The following is a 22,536-nucleotide window of genomic DNA, read 5'->3' on the forward strand; positions in this document are numbered from 1 at the left end:
ACATAACTAGAATAAATTCCACATGCTGGGGAAGAGAGATCACTGAGTGAAGTACTTTCAAAGTCAGTTTTACTCCTATGTTATTTTGACTTGACTGGCAAAAGACTAAAAAAAAAAGAATACCAGAAAGGGGTAGGGCACTTGCAACATGTAGGTGGCATGGGTTCAATCTCTGACACCAATAAAATATTTAAAAATAAAAACTAAAAAAATTCCTATTTTACTGAAACTTACTTTTTGCCTTTCACACTATTAATCAATTTCTTTACCACTGTAAGGATGGGATGGGATTGCATTTCCTCATTTTCCTAACACTATATTTTGCATCTTTAAATTTCATGTCTTTTTTATAGGCTCTGTCCTAGTAGCATCATTTCTCACAGTTACACAAAAGACAAACCTGAGATCCAGCTGTGATTCCTCCCATAAACGTCCTTATTGTTTCCCCAACAACATCCAGCTGAACAAGCTGTGCTGATTGTGCCTCAAAAACATCTATCCTGTCCTCCCACTCCCTATCACAAGCGGCTTTATTATCTCATTTGGACGCCTCCCTCTTCTTTGGACTACTTAAGAACTACCAACTGGTTTTCTTGTTGTAAGGCCATTCTCAAATCTATCTTAAATATGTGAGCCAGAATGATCAACTTAAAATACCAATCTGATCAACCACATAAATTTCCTGCTTCAAAATTCTTCAGTGGCTCCCTCTTACCGAGAATAATATGTAGGATACCAGATCCTCATCCTTTCTTTTCATCCTCAGCTGAAACTTCAATGTTACTTGCCACATATAATCTTACCCTATCCTTGGGGCTTTACTCCTGCTCTCTGTATATAATAACTGAAGGAAGCGGCTGTACTATGCAAGGCAGAGCTATGAAAAACGTTAGGTTCTACTTGAAATAATCTTAAAATCTAGACTGAAAAAGTAAAAGGGGTGCTGGGGCTGTAGCTCAATGGCACAGCACTTGCCTAGCATGTGTGAGGCACTGAGTTTGATCCTCAGCACCACATAAAAATGAACAAGTGAAATAAAGGCATTCTGTTCATCTATGACTAAAAAAAAAAAAACCCCAAAAAATAAACAAAAACAACTACAAGGGTCATGGCATATTGTCCACCAGGATTCAACCAAGCATGAATAATGATCATAACTGCCACTATATGTGTATGTATGTAGAAAAGCTGGAGACTCAAACATGAGTCAATAATACTTAATGTCTAGGCAACTAGTAAGAAGTACCGGAACTATGATGTAAAGAGTAGAAATCAGGAGGAGAGAAAGAACTTAAAAGACACTGATATGACATAAGACATTACACCATCCATTTATTCTCTCCCAGGTAGTAGCACTCTGAAGGTTTGCATAAAAAGGGTATTTGTTTAGACATTCGTTACTGCTCATGGAGAAAAAAAGTAGCAGTGGTAGGACAGAAACTAAACTGAGAGGGTGAAAAGCAGAGGGGCGGATCACAAAGGCTACTCTTTGTTCTTTCCTTTTTTAATATTTTTTTATGAACCCAATACCTTTATTTATTTATTTATTTTTATGTGGTGCTGCGCATCAAACCCAGTGCCTCACACATGCTAGCAAGTGCTCTACCACTGAGCCACAACCCCAGCCCCTACTCTTTTCCTCAGTGAAGAAAGAAGCGAAAAAGTAGCCAGGCTTGGTGGTGTTTGCATATAATCCCAGCAATGTAGGAGGCTGAGGCAGGAGGATCAAAAATTTGAGGCCAGACTGAGCAACTTGGTAAATCTCTGACTCAAAAAATGCTGGGGGAAGGGGATGTGGCTCAAGGGTAAAGCACTTGCCTAGGATGTGTGAGGCCATAGGTTCAATCCCTAGCATCACCAACTCGCCCACTCTCCCCTAAAAAAACAGTCAAAGAGTTGGGGACATGTAGCTCAGTGGTAGAGAACCCTGGATTTAATCCCCAGTACTGCAAAAAAAAAAAAAAAAAAGAGAGAGAGACAAAATGAATATGTGTGCAGATCTTATGCTATGAAATGAAGGAAAAATGAATAGGGCTTTTGAAGAAATGCAGATACTCTCTGAGCAGGAAATGAAAGAATCATTACTGGGCCCTAATGTACATTCTGTAAGAAAGCAAAAATAGGAATGTATTTTATACTGTATATACATACATACACATACACAAACTATATACTTTTAGTATATCCATGTGACCAGAATAATGCCTTATACATTAGAAGATTTTAATAGACTGATCAAATAAGAGTTGAAGAAGCATTTGTGATTTTGAAACTAGAAACAAGACAAGTGCAATAGCTCATGCCTATAATCCCTCTGGCTCACAATGATAGTGTTGCCTCTGATCTTTAAATAAAATTTGTCTTTCTTATATATTCACACACTTAAAAAAAGAAATGGCTAGGACTGTCAAAGATACTCTCACACTGAATCTAAATTATCAAAGATAGACAATCAAACATAACACTAGATTTCAGATCTATGTAGACATGTCAAACAGCACAAATTTATGCTCTAACAATTAAAAAGGAGACACAGAAGTTGCTGATGCTAGAATAAATAGTTCTTTGCAAAGGGTCAAGAGTAGAAGATAAAGGAATCAGATGCCTTGCCTAGACAGTAGAAATTAGGCAATAAACAAAGAGTTTTGTTTTTTTTAATTAATTACACCCTCAGATATCAAGCTGAGAATATATCTGTAAGTCATATATACTAATTCTCATAAAACATGAAAATTTCAGAGAATGCCTTCTTGGCCACAGATGAAAATTTAAAATCTAATGATGAGACACTCTTTATGAGCACTTGCCTAGCACATTTGAGGCACTAGCTTCAATCCTCAGCACCACATAAAAATACATAAAATAAAGGTATTGTGTCCATTTACAACTAAAAAATTTTAAAAATAAATAAATAAATAATAGGCATTCATATTTACCATTGTAAGTATTTAAAATTAACATAAAATAATCTGAATTAAAATCCAATTCCTCAACTAAAGGCTTACACAATGTGAAATACTTACAGTACACTCTTGCATCTCTTGTTCCTTCGTTGCTAGTCGCATTACAAGGATGTTTTCCCTGCGTGCAGACTCCTGCTGCTGTTGCTTTAGTTTTTCTTCAGACTCCCTTAAACCAGTTACGTCATTTGCTGATTAAAAGAAAAAAATTACAAAACATTATGAATATAATTTCAAGATCAAACTGTATTAAATCAAAAAAAAGTTTCAATGACCTCTGTCAAGATTAATAAAATCCAGGGTCAATCAAGTATAGTTTTCCTCCTATTTTTAAAACAAGGATATTTGTTCTTGCTTATGAGAACTCTTTTTAGGAAGTAATGATATTATGTTCCACAACTATCTACTACACTGAGTTATGAGTTTATAGTCCCAGTGACTTAGGGGGCTGAGGCAGAATTATGGCAAATTCAAGACCAGCCTCAGCAACTAAGTGAGAACCTGTCAGACCACAATGAAACCAAAACAGGAAACGGCATTATTTGAATTTGTTTATTGTATATAATATCCACAAAAATGCCAATTGGTATTTTCTAACCAATTCATAAAAAATTGCCAATAACTGCATGGACAAAGAGTACTTTAAAATTTCATGCCAGGTGTGGTAGCACATGCCTGTAATCCCAGCAGCTACAGAGTTCAAAGCCAGCTCCTCAGCAATTTAGCGAAGCCTAAGCAATTCAGCAAGACCTTGTATCAAAGTATAAAAAAGGGATGGGGATGTGGCTCAGTGGTTAAGTGCCCCTGGGTTCAATCCCTGGTACCAAAACATAATAATTCATTATGTTCCTAACTTCTATGAATAATACAGTTACATAATTATTAAAACATCAGGATATTAAGATTTCTAGACTTGGAAAACTACATTGGATTTTACACTCACAAATGTTACTCAGTGAAAAGTTGAGACTAAAATGATTGAAAATTATTAAATTTGTTGGTATTACTTTTAGCAGACCTTGAAAGGAATCTATAAATATCTAACTATATCCTAACATTACAATTTAAGTTCTCATAATGGTTGCTTCAACACAGCTCCCTCTAGACTAATAATTCATGGTTCAATTCAAACTCCTATGTAGAAGGAGGTACATATCAAGTAAAGTTTCAAGTAGGTGTTGAGTTATCATAATATATACTCTCTCAGAAACCAGCACTTAATTTTACTAAAAACAGTAATGCCATTATATGATTACTACATGTCTGTCGGCCGCAAAGACTGGAAATTCCACAAGAGATCATTACATTTCCCAGCATTCAACAGAGTGCCTGGACAATTCTCACAATAAAATGCTTGAGTAGAAATTACATTTGCTTTAGTAAAATGAATTATCCTTTGTAATAACAATCTAAAATGAGGTGACTATTCACATAATCTTTAGAAAGCTAAAATTCAAACTTACAGTTAAGATCTGTGTACTTGCCCTCCAAAGCTTGAACGTAAGCTTCATACTGTTTCCATCTAGTAGAAAATTAAATCCACATATTAGTTGTTATTTTGAAATTGGTTTTATTAAATATTCTAGAAAATCATATCCATAATACTGAGAATTCTGCTGGATGATTTTTAATTGTGAGATATACAATTCTAGTTATTTACAGAAGACAGGTAAAAGGAAACAAAGAAAAGTGTTCTCTGCTGGAAACTCCCTAAATATACTCTTCTGGGAGAGATCACATCCCGGATTCATTTGGTATCACTGATACATAGGACGATGCGTAGATTACAGAAGGTCTATGAAAAACGCCATACTACTTTCCATTTAAAACAAAAGGCATGTAAAATGTTCTTTTGTGAAAATACCATGTCACTGTCTCAAAGTATTAATTTTTTCCTACTTTTTAAACTGACATAATAATTGGGCAGACATATTCACAGGGTAGGTACATTGCAATAATTTTATACATGTGTACAACATGTAATGATTAAATCAGGGCAATCAGCATTTCCATCTCTCTAAACATTTATCATGCCTCTGTACCAAGAACCTTCAAACGTCTACCTTCTAGTTCTTTGTCAAGTAATACAAATGCCATGTTACCAGGGTGAGGCAGCCTTTCTTTCTTGTTGTAACTCCTTTGTCCTCAATATATATATATAGATCAGTAGCAGCTCTTAGTCACTACTGGAGATAAACAATAAAGATCTTTCTCAAACTTTTTTCTTTCTTTTTGCAGTACTACTTGGGAGGCTGAAGCAGAAGAATCACCAGTTTAAGACTAGACTGGGCAACCAGCAAGACCCTGCCTTAAAATAAAATTTTAAAAGGACTGGGAATGTAGCTGAGTGGTAGAATACTTGCCTATTATGTGTTAGGCCCTGAGATCGATCCCCAGTATCAAAGGGGGTGGTGGGGATACATGGGACTATTTCAGAGGAACTAAAAAATATAAATGTTCAAGCAAAACCATACATATTAAGACAGAAATCACAGACTACTGTATGTCACCACATACCACTGCTACCTCATTAATGTATAATTGTGAATTTTTCATTCATCCTAATCTTCCACCAAAGACAGTTTAGTTATAATTGCTGGGATTACAGGCATGCACTACCACACCTGGCCAAAATTTTATTTTAACTTCAAAACATCTTACTTCAGCTTCTCGTTATAGGTGTGTGCCACCACACCCAGCAAGATTATTATGTTTTTTCCTCCTATATTAAATCAAGAAAAAGACTACATGCCAGGTACAGTACTGTAAACCTATAATCCTAGATACTCAGAAGGCTGAGACAGGAGGATCACTAGAGCCTAAAAGTTCAAAGCAAACCTGGGCAAGAGTAAAAAAAAAACAAAAAAACAATATTAGGATATCCCAGGTCATCCCAGCTACTCAGGAGGCCAAAACAGGAGGACTACAAGTTCAAGGCCAGCCTGGAGAACCAATCTCCAAAAAAAAAAAGGTGGGGGCGGTGATGAGGGTATAGCTCAGTGATAGAGCACTTGCCTCCTATATGTGCAAGGCCCCAGGCTTGATCTTCAGCACTAATAAAAACAAAAAACAGCCAGGTGTAATGGTACATGCCTGTAATCCCAGCGGCTTGGGAGGCCAAGACAGGAGGATCATGAGTTCAAAACTAGCCTGGCGAGGTGTTAAGCAACTCAGAGAGACCCTGTCTCTAAATAAAATACAAAATAGGGCTGGGGATGTGGCTCAGTGGTTGAGTGACCCCCGAGTTCAATCCTTAGTACCAAAAAAAAAAAGTGGATTGCAGACTAGAGAAATTACCTAAGAAGGGATAAACAAGGAGGTCCTATGTCAGAAATACAAAAGAGAACATATGATACATCATATCGCAAGCAGGTGTCTTTCTCAGCAAAAGAGGACAAGAGTGATAAAGGTATTCAACAGAAAACTGTCTTATACCTGAGACTACATAGCAAAAGATAAAGTTTAAAGTCCACAATAGAATAGTTTAATACAAATGAAAGTAGGAAATTATCAGACTCTTGGAAAGAGTCTTTCAAAAGGTAGACGGATGAAGCTCATCATCCAGCTCCTTAACATATAAAACATCTTTTCTCTTCCCTGCTTTCAAGCTGTTAAACTTGCTTCCTTCAAAAAAAAATTCCTTGAAATTTCTAGGGAAAGCAGAGTTCAATGACTTTCCAGTGGTTGCCCTGAAAAATACTAACTTTTTAAGTATTTAATTTAATAACCACGGTTAATAATTTTACATAAAGAATATACTTAAAATATCCTATTCTTTGATTCCTTATATTTAAATACTATAATATGGGACTTGATAATCTCCTTTGGTAAAACTTTTATAAGGTGGGCTAGGGATATAGCTCAGTTGGTAGAGTGCTTGCCACGCATGCACAAGGCCCTGGGTTCAATCTCCAGTACCAAAAAAAACCCCCACAGAAATTCAGAACTGGAAGTGAGCTTCAAAACAATTTAATCCAACCCCTTTGGACATTAAGTTAAATGAATTGGTCAAGGTCAACCCTAGAAGGAAGAGTAACTTCCCATCATTAGTAAATCATGCATTCCTTCCATAACTGAATGTCATTATTTAGAACAACTTTTTCAATATACAATAAGAAAAATATATCAAAATAAGCTTTTAATTTGTTATACTGAAAATTAGAGGCAGGTCTTTCCTTACAACAAGTTATGCACATTAAGTACAAATGCCTCCCAAGTAACAAACTCTGAACATTTTACCTCTACCAAAAAAAGAAAGAAAGAAAGAAATCAAAATCTATGTTATCTATGTTTGTCTATAAGTTACCCAAGCTAATGTTGTAAATAAAGTGTTGTGTTTCTCAGTCCTTATGTAATGAAGAAACACACCAAAGTAAATATGTTCAAAAAGACATCAAATGACTTAAGGACATGTTAACTTTAAAAACAAAATAATATTTGCCATAAGGATAAATATAACAGTATAGAATAAAAATACAACATTCTAAAGAAAGGATTTAAAAAAACACTTTACCTTAGAATTAACTCATCTCTTGCCATAACTTTGAAGTCTGTTTCACTCAGTCGAACCTATAAAGAGAATTAAAAAATGAACTGAGTGCTGCTCTTCCTGAAAATACACAGTTATTCCCAAAAGGAGCTCTATAATGAGACCTATAAAACATCAAGACTTATAATGCTAAGTAGTTATTATCATATTTTCCAAAGTACAGTAATTTTAAAAAGGCAAACTATCTGGTATCTTTTTTTGGGGGGTGGGGTTACTGGGGATTGAACCCAATAGTGCTTTACCACCAAGTCTCATCCCCAACCCTTTATATTTGAGACAGGGTCTTGCTAAAGTACGTAGGGACTTGCTAAGTTACTGAGGGTAGCCTTGAACTTGCAATCTTACTGCTTCAGACACTCAAGTAACAAGAATTAAAGATTGGGCCACTGCCAGAGGGGTGGAAGGGAAGGGATGGGGCAGGGGGTTAGCAATGATGGTGGAATGTGATAGACATCATTATCCAAAGTACATGTATGAAAACACGAATTGGTGTGAACATACTTTATAAAAACCAGAGATATGAAAAATTGCACTGTATAGGTGTAATATGAATTGTAATACATTCCGCTGTCATTTATTTTTTTAAAAATATATTGGGGCCACTGGGCCCAGCACTATTTGGTATCTTAATATGCATCATCATTACGGAAATGCAAATTAAAATTCCAATGAGGAATCACTACACATTGATTAAAATGGCTTTAAAAAAAAAGTGGTAAAAACAATTGCTGGTGAAGATTTGGAGAAACTGAAATTTCATACATTGCTGGTGAGAAGAAAAAATGGGCCACGTACAGTGGGGCACACCCGTAATCACAGCAGCTGGGAGGGCTGAGGCAAGAGGACAGTAAGTTCAAAGTCAGCCACAGAAACTTAGCAAGGCCCTATCTCAAAATAAAAAAATGGGTTGGGGATGTGGTTCAGTGGTTGAAATGCCCATGGGTTTAATCCCTGGTGCAAAAAAAAAAAAAAAAAAGCAAGCAAAATGGTAATGCCCACCATGAAAAATAGCTGGTTCTGTTTGTTTCTTTATTCATGTGGTACTAGAATCAAAACCAGGGCCTCACATTTGATAGGTAAGTACTCTTTATAATTTTCATTTTTGAGATATGATCCTGCTAAACTGCCCAGGATGGCCTTGAACTTGGGATTCTCTTATATTAGCCTCCTGAGCAGCTGGTATTACAGGCATGCACAACCACACAGTTCTTTTTAAAACTAAAAATACAAAAACAAAAACAAAGACAACAAAAACTAAACACAATGCGCCATGTGACCCAGCAGTTGCATTCTTAAGCATGTATCCCAAAGAAATTAAAACAAATATTCATGGCAGCTTTAAAACAGCCCCAAACTGGGCTGGGGCTGGGGCTGGAGCTCAGTGGCAGAGCGCTTGCCTGGCATGTGTGATGCACTGGGTTCAATCCTCAGCACCACATAAAAATAAAAACAAATAAAATGAAGCATTCTGTCCATCTACAACTACCAAAAAAGAAAAAAATAAATAAATAAAGCCCCAAACTGGAAACTACCCAAGTGTTTTTCAAAAGGAAGATGTTTGTTAAACTATTGATACATCCACTCTATGGAATACCATTTAGGAATAAACAAATAAACCACTGATACATAAAACAACTTGAATAAATCCTAAGAAAATTATGCTGGGTGAAAAAATAATCTCAAATTATATACTGCACGATTTCCTTTATGTAACATAGGAAGGGAACGCAAGTTAGGAGTTGGGGGTGGTGGTGTTAGAGCTGGAGGGAAGGGGTGCGTATGGCTACAAAGGAGTAACATTATGTATCCCAAAGAAATTAAAACAAACATCCAGTGGCTCCTGATGCTGAGACAGGAGGAGTTTGAAGCCAGCCTCAACAACAGCAAGGTGCTAAGCAGCTCTGTGAGAACCTGTCTCTAAATAAAATACAAAAAAGGGCTGGGGATATGGCTGGGTGGTTGAGAGCCCGAGTTCAATCCCCAGTACCTCCCCCCACAAAAAAGTAAAACAATATAATTCTTTATTAATTTTGTGAATAATGTGATTCCAAAACTTAGGATAGAAATTTCTATGACACATTATCTAAGTTGTGCACTAAAGTATTAACTATTTAATAAGCAAATACCCTACATTACCAACTGAATCCTAAATTTCTCCTAGAATTTATGTTACTCTTTTGTAACACTCATTGTGTGTGTATGTATACAGATTATAGGCAATAGTGTCTAAAATCAGTTAAGGTAGGGATAGAAAACAGGGAAAAATTCAAGTTAAAAAACAACTTCAGGGCTGGGGATGTGGCTCAAGCGGTAGCGTGCTCGCCTGGCATGCGTGCGGCCCGGGGTTCGATTCTCAGCACCACATACAAAGATGTTGTGTCCGCCGAAAACTAAAAAATAAATATTAAAAAAAAAAAATTCTCTCTCTCTCTCTATCTTTAAAAAAAAAAAAAACAACTTCAGAGGGAATGGCTAGCTATAATCTTAAAAAATATATAGAAGTAATTTTTAATTCTGATAATGGGGATTTAAATTAGGAGAAAGGAACAATATGGGAACTTGAAAAGTAACCTTTTTTTATTGACATTGTGTATGTGTGTAACTTAACCATTTTTCATTAAAGATAAATAATGAATTCAAGTGGAGAACCACTATATAATGCTGACTTTTAGAATGAAGGCCAATAGCAGTGATTACTTATTAAGTACATACCCAATGAAAATATTTCTACACTAATTGTATGCCACAGAATAATCTGTATTTCAAAAATAGCTTTTTCAGATACATTTACTTATTATACATTATATATTACTTATTAAGTACGATACATACACATACATATAGTGAAAGAGAAAGATGGAAATTTTATCAAGATGTTTTTCAAAAGCTACAAATAGTCTAAATATAGAGTGTATGTAAGATACAATTAGCTAGCACACTGCATCCCCCTATGGCCCAGTTGCTATTATTGTTACAAAGGAAAGGGAGTAAAAATACAAGCAAACAATACAGAAGAGTCCTTTAAACTCTATTATTAAAAAATAAGTGCTTACAAACTGCTGAGAGGGCTGGGGTTGTGGCTCAGTAGTAGGGCACTCACCACCTCATGCCTAAGGTACTGGGTTCAATCCTCAGCATCACATTAATAAATAAATAAAAAGATAAAGATATTGTGTTCATCTACAACTAAAATAAAATTTAAAAAAATACTGCTGAGAAAACATACCTTTTTTGGAAGAGGTTCTTCGTTGGTCATCTTGAATCCTAAAAACATTTTAAAAAATTAAAAGTTGGGGAAAAGAGGTTCAATCGAATATCTTCCAATTAAAGTGGAACAAAAAACACTCTTTCAAAGCAATTTATTAGTAAACTAAGATTTGGTTAAATCATTAGCATTTTTTAATTTAAATAAACCTTTTATTTTAGAACAGTTTTAATTTATAAAAAAAGTGGAAAGATATTAGAATTCCTGTATACCCTACACCCAATTTTCTCTTTGTTAATGAGCTCCATTATTGTCTCCATTATCATGGTTATTGGTTAATTTTTAATAATTCCCTATAACAAAGGAATGAATCCTTTTGATGTTGAGAAAAAGGATCAAGAGAAATACAACTTTGCACTGCGATCTTAACAACTCCCCCACCCCAACCTCCAGTGAAAGCAGAAGTGGTAACTGCTCAAATCAGACACTGACCACAGGCAATCACCTACACATGTTGCTGTAGGAATAGAGAAGGGTGGGTAGTATCAGTTTCCAAGCCTTTCCTTTTACAGAATTATGTTGTATAGCAAGGTAGAATTTATTATACTATTATGATTCACTACTTTCCAGTGTCACATACACCTGCTATCTTTCTATGTATGTGTTTTGAAATACATGTTTATACCTAATGAAATCATTTCTACACTAATTCCACAAAATGATTGAAAAATAGCTCTTCAAATATATTTATACAAAATTCACTTAACCATGCTGCCTTAAAGATAAATAATGAATTTAACTGCAGAACCACTGTATAATGCTGTCTTTTAGAATGAGGCCAATAGCAGTCATTACTTGTTAAACACAAATTCAAAAACTAAAAAAAAGAAACTGAAGGGGGAAGGAGAGAAAGAAATGTATAACAGACATACTTCAAATAATGTCTTAAAATACAAGGCTGAGGGCTGGGGCTGCAGCTCAGTGGTAGAGCGTCTGCCTCACACATGTGAGGCACTAGGTTCGATTCTCAGCACCACATTACGAAGGGAGGGAGGGAGGAAGGAAATACAAGGCTGGAAAAAAGGTATATGTGATAGAATAACTTAACCCAATAAAATGTTCATATGAATTATATAAGCATTAAAATATTGAATCAGTTTGCGTTCCTGTACCGTTTGTTAACAAACATCTTAATTGAGTTTGAAATATATTTTATACCAACTAAGAAATTAGCTCTTATATTGCAAACACTTCTGCTACTTCCTAATATTGAAATTTAATCAGAAGACAAGCTAATTTTGTTATTCCTAGGTATTATTTGTAACAGCCGGTTCATGACTGTTCTCTTAAATTTTAAAATATTTTTATCCAGTTTAAATTACTTACTCACATTTAGTATAACTCTAAAATACTAGAGATGTAATTTAAAAAATTATGTTTAGGTGAATTTTTTAAAAAGGTATTTCATTTCTTAGTGAATATTTGGGATTCCTCAAGATTATTTTCTAGTACTATTTATACACAAAATCCCAACTCTATATATAGTCAAGATATTCTAATCATATCATCATTAAACCCTGTTTTTCAGAACTCGATGTTTGAGGGGAAGAAAATCATACACTGACCATATCATAAATTACTACTTTCATTCTTCTCTTTAGAAAAAATCTTTATATGTGGTTTGGGGTGTAACTCAGTTGTAGAGTGCTTACCTAGCATCAGCGAGGCACTGTATTCAATCCCCTGTACCAGAAGGGGGGCGGGCATAAACTTTCAAGAGACTATAGGTACATACCTTCTTGCCTGGTCCTACATTTTGGTTTTTTTCTTTAATCAAGTTTTTCTCTCCTATGTAGTCATGACCATATTTCCATAATATATACTATTTTTATTTTTTCTTTAAAGCATCACTACCAACTTTACAGCCTTTGTTGCACAGTTTATAAACTATGCTATAGTTACAGAAAGTTGCTTAGTGACTATCCTAATCTGATAGCAATCACTCATTCCAATCATTGAGGAAACCCTCACTATGTTTATCTGCACAAAGATCTAACTGCTTCTATTTTTGCATGATTATAATATCTTCCCTCCACTAGACTACAAAATCTTATAACAGAAATCAAGCCTGGCACCTCCTTGTAATTTTACATTTGTTCACAGAAAAATGTAGTAAGTAAATGTAAAGAACCTCTTTAATTTAAAAAAAAAATCACCCACAATTTTAACAATTTGAACTGTGCTTATTTATTTATTTATTTGCTTGAACTTTCGATCCTCCTGCCTCAACCTCCTAAGCAGGTAGGATTGAAGATGTGCACCACTGCACCCAGCCTTTCAGGGTCTCCTACACCGCAGAGGTTGATGGGAAGCCTTTAAGATTTAACCAGAATAGTGACACATAGACACACACTAAATATGTTTAATTCAGACTGGGTGAGCTATCTCACACCTATGATCCCAGCAACCCAGGAGGCTGAGGAAAGAGGATCACAAGTTTGAGGCCATCCTGGGCAACTTAGTAAGACTTCTGTCTCAAAATTGAAAAAGGGCTGGGGATATAGCTCAGTGTTTGAGCACTTGCCTACCTTGCACAAGGTCCTAGGCTGGATCCCCAGTACTTTATATAATAGAAGAAAAAGAGGTAGAGTAGGGGGTGGTTCAGTGGTATAGCTCCTAAGAGCTTAGCATTCACAAGGCCCTTGGAACAATTCCCATTTTGGAATGCAGGGGTGGAAGGTAGAGTAGCAAAACCCAAAAATCTAAAGGCTTCCCATCTCACTCAAACTACTACATATCCAGTTTTTGGTATCCCCCCTTCTATTAACCTTCATTTTTCTTCATAATTTTTATTGCAACCTGACATTTTTTATGCTTACCTCCTATTTCCTGAAATTATAATATGCTCTATAATGGCAGAATTGTTTCATTCACTGATGTCCTATTGCCTACCGGGCACTAAAGCATGTTACTTGAAAGTATAAACAAATGAATATGCTTCTGTTAGTAGTAAAATCATAAAGGTGAACTTATTTAAATAAGCCAAACTAATTATCTTCCAGAATTAACCAAGATGACCCGACCATTACACATTTTTTTTTAAGTGGTGCTGGTGATCATTACATAAAATTTTGCAACTGATAAAACAGACCTTAATATAATAAGTACTGTGGCAGAATTATATGAGTCACAGTTTAAAAACAGCTAAATTTATTACTAAGACTAGGTAGCCTACCTGTTATCTAGTTACCAGGCACCTTACCAACTTGGTATGTAGGATTTTGGTTATAAAACTTAAGTATCAGTAGGCATAGTGGCGCACACCTGTAATCCCAGCAGTTGGAAAGGCTGAGGCAAGAGGATAGAAAGTTCAAAGCCAGCCCCAGAAACTTAGCAAAACCCTAAGCAATTCTGCGAAACCCTCTCTCTAAATAAAATATAAAAAGATGGCTAGGAATGCAGCTCAGTGGTTAAGCGCCCCTGGGTTCAATCCCTGATACCAAAAAATAAAAACAAAAAATCCTTAAGTATCATGAATGTTATTCCATATAAATTCTAGTTTAAACTTTATTATATACCCCTACAACCCAACACTTTCCCTAGGAAGTTTTAATTAGGTATGTCAGTAGTAAACTGCCCTGGGTTCAATACCTGGTACTACAATATATAAATAAATGACTAGAAAACATATGAAGGAAATTGATAACCTTGGTTTTCTAGGAAAGGACATTAAACTTGGAAAACAAACAAAAAAGGAATAGAACCTCTAAGCCTTAGCTCCTTATCTCAAAAAAGATTATCAGCATGGCCCCCCACAAAAAACCACAAGACTCTCATTCACAAATGGACAAGAACAATCAAAAAGTCTTCCTGGGCTGGCTGTGGTGGTACATACCTGAAATCCCAGCAACTCTGGAGGCTGATAAAGGAGGACTGCAAATTCAAGGCCAGCCTCAGCTACCTAGCAAGACCCTAAGCAACTTAGTGAGACCCTGTTTCAAAATAAAAAATAAAAAGGGCTGGAGAATGTAGCTGAATAGTAAAGTACTCCTGGGTTAAATCCTTAGTAACCTTCCTTCCCCCAAAAATGGCCTTCCTGTTTCTTTCACAGAATTATTCTTGATGATTTCTAATTTTCAGAATTCTTAAAAAGCCAATTATTTAAATATCTAATATTGGTTTATGTTCATTTCTCTTAAAAAAAAAAAAAAAATCTGATGTTAGGCTGGATACAGAAGCACCAGCCTATAATGCCAGCAATTCAGGAGGCTGAAGCAAGAGAATCTCAAATTTAAGGTCAGCCTGGACAACTTGGTAAAATCCTATCTCAAAATAAAAAATAGGGGGCTGGGATTGTGGCTCAGTGGTAGAGCACTTGCCTAGTATGTGTGAGGAATTGGGTTAGAACCTCAGCACCACATGAAAATAAAGATATTGTATCCATCTACAACTAAAAAAAAAAATCTATAAATATAAAAATACAATGGGCTGGGGATATAGCTCAGTGGTAAAAGTGCCCCTGGGTTCAACTCCAGTACAAACAAAAAAACACCATAAAAAGTTTATGTTGGGCAGATTTTAGAATTGAATGCTATCCAAATTTTTCTTTATAAAAATATCTTAGGGCTGGGGATATAGCTCAGTTGGTAGAGTGCTTGCCTTGCATGCACAAGGCTCTGGGTTCAATCCCCAGCACCAAAAAAAAAAAAATCTTAAATTTGCAATATAAGTCAGGGATAATTATCTGTTTCATATAAACATTCTTCATAAATCAACTCTTAGAATCACAGGTTATTCCTTGTATATAAGGTAATCTGATTTGGGAAATTTAGAGCCTCAGCATTTGCAAGAAAATATTTCCTTAACTCTAGTTGATGGTAAGTCAATCTTTCCCCAAGAGTTCACGATATACCACATAGATGGATTTAAATGCACACTGTAACAAAAGGTGAATTACAAAAAATTTAAAATTTTTAAACATCTACAATGTTCAACTATTCAGTCAAAACAGAAAATGATCCTTAAATGTTAACATTCATAATGTATGAGTATGCTAACAAATTTATTATTCCTCAAGTTTTTTAGACTAACAAGCACAATAACCATCTAAAGTCAATTCTAGATACATAAAGACAAAAGATTATACAAAGTTCTAAGAACAAACTATTCTCCCATCAGAAAAATAGAATGACTGAAACACCATTTGGAGTCAAAGTTGAATCCTGAATCTTGAAGAATATACACTCAGTACTTATGAGTCAGACTTATTTAATAATCACAACTCTTCAAACTCAAAAGTTAGTCCCCATTTTCCAGGATGGAAATGACTGAGTCATTAGGTGATTTGCTCAAATTAAATCAGCCATTAAATTGGGGGCATGGGCCCTAAATTCAGTGCCTCTCAAAAGTTGGTAACTAATGAAGATGGATACACGGCCCACTCCCCCATCCTCAATAACCATTAAGCTTAGCTGGGGTAGAGAATGAAAAGCAAAATAGCCAATCTGGCTACCTTTTAAAAGTCTAAGATGATTGATTTTAAAACTATCTATAAAGGTTATTTATGTAGATACTTAGGAGGTAATATCTCAAATTTATAATGTCATAATCAACTTTTATTCTTGAAACCTTCACACAGAGAAACAGCATAGTTTTGGTTATAACCAAAACATAACCAAAAGAGCTCAGTTTTGGTTAGTCGGGTGCCTAGTATGCCAAATCCCACGGTTTCCTGGCTCTTAGCATTAGATCCTAAGGCAGGAAACTCAGTTCTCTCTGTACAGCAGCAAACACCAATCTATGTACCTTTAGTTAGAAAAAGCATGTGAATCACTGAAACAAACCATAATTGGTTGCAAGCAATCAACCATCTGATAGCTTTAGCAATGTAGCATAAAGTCAGGAATTCTTAACTTCCTTATTCTATCAGTCAGTCATGTGTGTGATCTTGAGCAAATCACTTAGCTCTATGGGGTATAGTTTCCAAAACAGCATAAATGAAGATACCAACTTCTTCTGCCTCACAAATGCTACAAATCTAAATGCTTTCAGTACCATAAAAATGCTATACGTACAAGGATTTATAAATAAAACATGAACATAAAAGAAAACGTCAACAAGCATTCAGTAAATGAAAGTAAATCCCATAAAATATATCCCCAAAATCGAAGAACAAGGCTGTTCTTCTGTAGCTCAATGTTAGAGTGCTTGCCTAAGTATGAGACACTGGGTTCAATCTTTAGACCACATAAAAATAAATAAAATGAAGGTATTGTGTCCATCTACAAAAAAAAAAAAAAAAAGGCAAAAAACATTTATAATACTGAATTCTAGTCTGATGGAACACTCTAATATAACCAATGGATTATACTAGCATAGAAATATTTTTAAAAGTTTTCTCCATGCTTAGCAATTGCAAGAAATAAAAATTATTTACAGGCAGGAAAGTGGGAGATAATTTTAAAAAATGAGAAGAATAAAATCAAAATGCTATCTAAGTCTTGTTTTGATAAAGGACTCACCTACATAAACTTCCAAAGAGCAAGATTCAAATACAACTGCATTATACAGTAATTATCAAGATTGCAACTTAAACAATATTTTCAAGGCGATTCTATACTATATACATTCAAGACACAAGAGACCTTCAAGACACAAGAGACCTTCAAAGTTGTGATGTACTGTACAAACATAATTGTTACAACTTTTATTTCCATATCTACTATAGTTCATGCTTTAGGAAGCAGAAAATTTGGTAGTTTCCTTTGGCACTGAAAGGTGTGTGCAAGTACTGATCCGCTTAGCCATCCGCTTAAGATTGGGAAGATCTAAAAGCATTCTTAAAACACACCTATCTTAATTAACCCTTCAGGAAGTTAACCTCAACCACATCGCAATGTTAACTGATGAACTGCAATCTTTCCCCAATTTGCCTAATCATATACTACTGAATGAATTAAAATGTAAGTAAAATTTAGCAATCTTAAAAATATTTCCCCACAATTTTTTAAATGGGATTTTAAATGTCTACATGTTTACCTATCGTGGAGAACTTAAGGGTCAAATTTTTAAAATTAAAAAAACAAAAAAACGGGTAAAATCGTGATGACAGATCTGTGACTTGCACTGCTCTTCCAAGGCAACGGAAATCGCTAATGAAAAGCTAGGCGAAGCGCAAACAACTCACGCCTCCGGGGTGCTCGACCAAGTACTTTCCTACCGGGCGAAAGAACCCTTTTATATTTGTCAACCAGTGAAGACTTTAATGATCCTCCGAGATCCAGCAAATGAACTGACTTTCTTCTTCAACAGACCGGAGCTGGGGCTTTTCCGCCGAGGGCGCTGACTTACGGGGGGCGGCCTGAACACCGCCCAACAGCAGCCCCGCAGGGACCGGGACGCGAGCGAGGTGCACGACCACCTCCCGCGCTGTCAGGCCGCCGGCCCCTCACGGACGCGCCCTCGCTCAGGGAAGGAGTCCGCGGGGCAGGCGGCCGCAGTGACAAGCCGGCGCGCGGCGCGGAACCCGGCAGACCCGCCAGTGCGGTGCAACCCTCGCAAGTCCCGCCGAGCGAGCGGTGGGGGGGACGGGGACGGCACGGCACGGCCCGCGATCTCCCGGCCGCCGGTACCGCGCACCGCGGCCTCCGCAACCCGAGGCCGGCGCGGAGGGCCCGAGGCGCCCCGCGGGCCCTGCGCCCAGCTTCCCGGCTGGGGGCGGCCGCGCCGCCGTCCCGGGGCCCCGCGGCCGCTTCGCCGCCCGCCCGCACCTACCTCTCCAGGCCGCGGCCGCGCGGGCGCCGCCAGTCACAAGGGCCGAGGCCGCGCCGCCGCAGCCCCGGCGCTCCCCTTTATTTGCGGGTCTCGCTGCCACAAAATGGCGCTGAGGGAGGAAACCCGGCCCCGCCGCCGGCCCCGCCCCGCCCCGCCGCCGGCCCCGCTCCGCCCCGCCCCGCCCCGCCGCCAGCCCAAACGCGCCGCCGCCGCAGCCTCCCGCCAGCATCGCCCGGGCCGCTCACCGAGGAGTCGCCTCTTGGCCGCGGCCGGCCCCGCCGGGACGGAAAAGACGTGAGAGGCCGGCCGTCCGCCTGGCCGGAGCGGGGCCTCGAGCCGTAAAGGAGCAGCTGCACCCCCGCGCCACGCCCCGGCCCTTCCCGGAGTGCGGCGCGCGCCCCGCGGCCGCCGGGGCTCAGCTAGCTCCGTGGGGGCGGGGAGAGAAGCGGCCGGAGCGCGGGGCGGGCCGCCGAGGTCGGAGGTCAGCCGCGAGGCATCACGGGACGGCGGCCGCCGCCGGACGCGCTCGCCGGGGCCACCTGCGACTGCGGCGCGGCCTCGAGCGGAGGGATCTGGCGAAGGCGGCGCGTGATTGGCCGCTCTTTGCGCTCGTTATGAAAGGCGATGCTTCCGCGCGGAGGACCAGGTGCAGCCGCTGGAACCCGGCGTGGGCGGGCACACTCCAAGGCACCCGGGGACTGCGCCCTCTCCTCGCCGCGGCAGCAGCCTCCTGGCCTTTGGTCCGTCTCGCCTGGATATCTCTGGAGGCGAAAGCCAGGCGCTATTGTTTGCTCCCTAGTGGAGGAAGGACGTGACGGTCCCTCCGGGGACACCCTGTAAACTCTGAAAGGAGACGGCGAATCCTGGGAGGCCTTAAAGAACCTGATAAAACGAGCCCTTACCTCCATGCGCTCCCTTGCGCCAGACCCTGAGCGCCGCCTGGGCGGCTGAGCAGGAACCACGGTGTTACCTGTAAAGCGAAGCCCTACCGCTTTCTAGAGGGGCCAGGGAATCCTCAGCATTGGTCTGCTTAACCGACTGTACCTGAAGTATTCATCCCCAAGGAAGGTGCCCCGGAGTGATTTTTTTAATAAGGATAAGACTAAGCATCCTCCAGATGGTCAAAGGATATAATCTGCCAGTATGGAGAAAATATTTGCAATTTACATCACAGAAACTCGTTGAAAGCCGAAAAGAGTTCAAAAACCAAAGGAAGAAGAAAGTGGGGAAGAACGCAAAACAGATGACTATCAGAAGAAAGGGGGGGGCGGTGTCCTTAAACATAAAAGGATATAATGGAAATACACATTAAAATCGTTTCATGGTGAAATGGAAAAATTATGCAAGCCTTGTGGAGTACCAAAATTACATGTGCATTTACCCCATACCTTCTAATTCTTATTCAAATCCTTTGTTTTGAAGATACACTTCCACAAATGGCAACATGGACACAAGGTTAATTTGCAGTGACAGAGAAAGCAAAAGTTTGGAAATAATTTTGATGTCCAGTAATAGGGAACTGTTTAGCTATGGTATCTCCATGCAATGAAATACAGTGCAGCCATAAAATAGGAAACAGTTACATGTTGATTTGGAATGAGTCCCAGGTTACATTAAGTGAATGAAGCAAGGTGCAGAAATACTTGGGTAGAAGGGATTGGAAAGATACCCTAGAAACAATAAAAACCATTACCTAAAGTAGGTGGTGGGGAAAAGCAGGGGATAGAACTAGAAGCAAGGCTTACTTGAGTTCTTGAATTTTGTTTTACATCTCGAAAAGGTAAATAAAAAAGGAAACAACCTAAACCTCAAAGTTGAAAGCCAACTGAAACAAATGAACTTAACACTAAGACAAATCAGTAACTTACCTGAGATACATAGAGGAAAGACTTATTCCCTGGAACGTTTAAATTGGCACAATGGTAGTATGGAAGGACATATCCTAATGGTGAAAAAGAAGTACAAAGTAATCTTTTTGTTTCACTCAAATGATTTATAGATAACAGTAATATTGTTGCTGTGGTTTTGCAATCATGTCTATCATAGGACATCACAAGTATTTTAATGTTACTATGTACAAAAGACTTTGAGGGTAAGAGAGATGCAATATAAAGAGAGGACCAAAGACATTCAGGGGAAAAAAATCTCTAATATTAAAAATAAATTTGAAATACTAACTTGAACTCATAAATTTCCTAGTTCTATGCACTTCAATGGCTTGGAAGCAAGGGTGACCATTTGTCCTGTTTGCCAGGATTTCTTGGGAAACTGAACTTTCAGGTTAAAACTGCCCCAGGCAAACCAAGATGGTTTTCACCCTAAGATAACAAGTGCACACCCTAGCACCCAGATGTTGGTTGCTACATTCCTTTCCCTCTAAAAGGATCCAGAGCTCCTTGGATTCCACTTCTGGGGGAGATGAGTCATTTTATTGCCTGAATTCAAGAAGTGCTTAGGCAATCAAGGCCATGTCAACAGGATTTAGGAGAAAAGACAAAACTAATCCATAGTAATAGACTTCAGATCAGTAGTTGGTTAAGAGGAAAAGAGAGGAGGAATCAATTGGAAAGGAACATAAGGGAACTGGGGGGAGGGGGGAGCTAATGGAATGCTCTGTATTATGGTTACCCAGGTATATGTTGTGTATTCTATATCATTACCTCCAATATAGGCATTTGTCAAACTTCATCACACTATCATTAAAATGGGTGCATTGTGTTGCACATAAATTTTATTTCAGTGAAGTGTGGAAAATACACAAACCAAATGAAAAACAAAGGCCATTTATTGAGAGCTTGCTGGGCAGTAAGGGAATGGACCATGTTGGTTCTGGCAGAGGCTCCAGACAGGCAGAGAAGGGGAAAGCATTTACAGTGGGAAAGGGCAGCTCCCTGATTGGAAGCCTGGGCACAAATTAAAATTGCTAGTGGGAACAAAATTAGAGAATTTGACAGTTTTTAATCAAATCCTGGCCATTTTGAGCTGATTCTTATAAACATTATTGCTTGGCTTCCTGGATTATTATGATAGCAGTCTGACTTCCTAGAAGTCTGACTTTATTGATGCAGGTTGGCTTTAGGATGGGTTATTGTTAATAAGGGGTTGATTTCTTGGGCCATTTGTTACAGGTTATGGGTTAGAATTATTAGTGTACAACATGTAGTGGCCATTGTAAATTTATGTATGTATGTATGTATGTATTGGGTACTGGAGATTGAACTCAGGGGCACTGCACCACTGAGCCACATCCCCAATGGCCATTGTAAATTTTAAAGTCATGGGAGCCAGCTCAAAGGACTTCCCACAGGTCGAATTTGGGGCAATTTTAGCATCATAAGGAAAATAACAGGCTGATGTTGTGGCTCAGTGATAGAGCACTTGATGCATTGAGTTTGATCTCAGCACCACATTAAAAAAGGGGAGGGGGTGACTACAATTGGTTATAAATACAGAATAAATAGGGCTAGGGATATAGCTCAGTTGGTAGAGTGTTGCCTTGCATGCACAAGGCTGTGGATTCAATCCCCAACACCACAAAAATAAATAAATAAATAAATAGAAATCTATTACTCTAACCCGGTGTGGTGATACATGCCTGTAATCCCAGCTTTTTGTGAAGCTGAGGCAAAAGGACTTCAAGTTTGAGGTCACCCTGGAATGTTTTTCCCCACAGTTCCGGAGGCTGAAGTCTGAGATTAGGGTGCAGCATGGTCAGGTTCTGATGAGGGCTCTCTTCTGGCTTCCATATGACTGATTTCTCCTATCTTAATTTGGCAGAAAGAGTATGAGAGAACTCTTCGAGTCCCTTTTTATAAGAGCAGTAATCTCATTCATGAGAGCTCCACCCTTATGACCTGATCCTCTCCAAGACCTCCACATTCAAACCCATCACATTGAGGGTTAGGGTTTTCACACAGGAAGTTCAGGGAGGAAACAAACATTCAGTTATTGTAAGACTTTTTAAAAGAAAAAAAAAAAAAAGACAATAGCAATAGTCTAACCTTTGGTATTGACACCCAAGAAATTCAGGCAGACTGGAGATGGTCCCA

General features: G+C 38.4%; 1 protein-coding gene across 2 annotated transcripts in view; it reads right to left on the reverse strand.

The window, feature by feature from the left end:
* The window catches only part of Wtap (WT1 associated protein), a 29,943-nt gene extending 11,035 nt beyond the window's left edge, over positions 1-18,908 (reverse strand). The window contains exons 1-5 of one of the 2 annotated variants that reach the window (XM_027939422.2): positions 18,733-18,908; positions 10,736-10,773; positions 7,474-7,529; positions 4,424-4,482; positions 3,024-3,151 (exon numbers count right to left, since the gene is read on the reverse strand). In XM_027939422.2, the coding sequence (XP_027795223.1) occupies positions 3,024-3,151; positions 4,424-4,482; positions 7,474-7,529; positions 10,736-10,765 (273 nt within the window). In that variant the 5' untranslated portion in view covers positions 10,766-10,773; positions 18,733-18,908. Of the gene's footprint in view, positions 1-3,023; positions 3,152-4,423; positions 4,483-7,473; positions 7,530-10,735; positions 10,774-18,487; positions 18,592-18,732 lie in introns of those variants that run through there. The other variant, XM_027939421.2, reaches the window with a different exon arrangement.
* Between the last annotated feature and the right edge of the window lie 3,628 nt (positions 18,909-22,536).

This window comes from Marmota flaviventris, chromosome 6 (genome assembly GCF_047511675.1).
Source record: "Marmota flaviventris isolate mMarFla1 chromosome 6, mMarFla1.hap1, whole genome shotgun sequence".
Taxonomy (NCBI): Eukaryota; Metazoa; Chordata; class Mammalia; order Rodentia; family Sciuridae; genus Marmota; species Marmota flaviventris.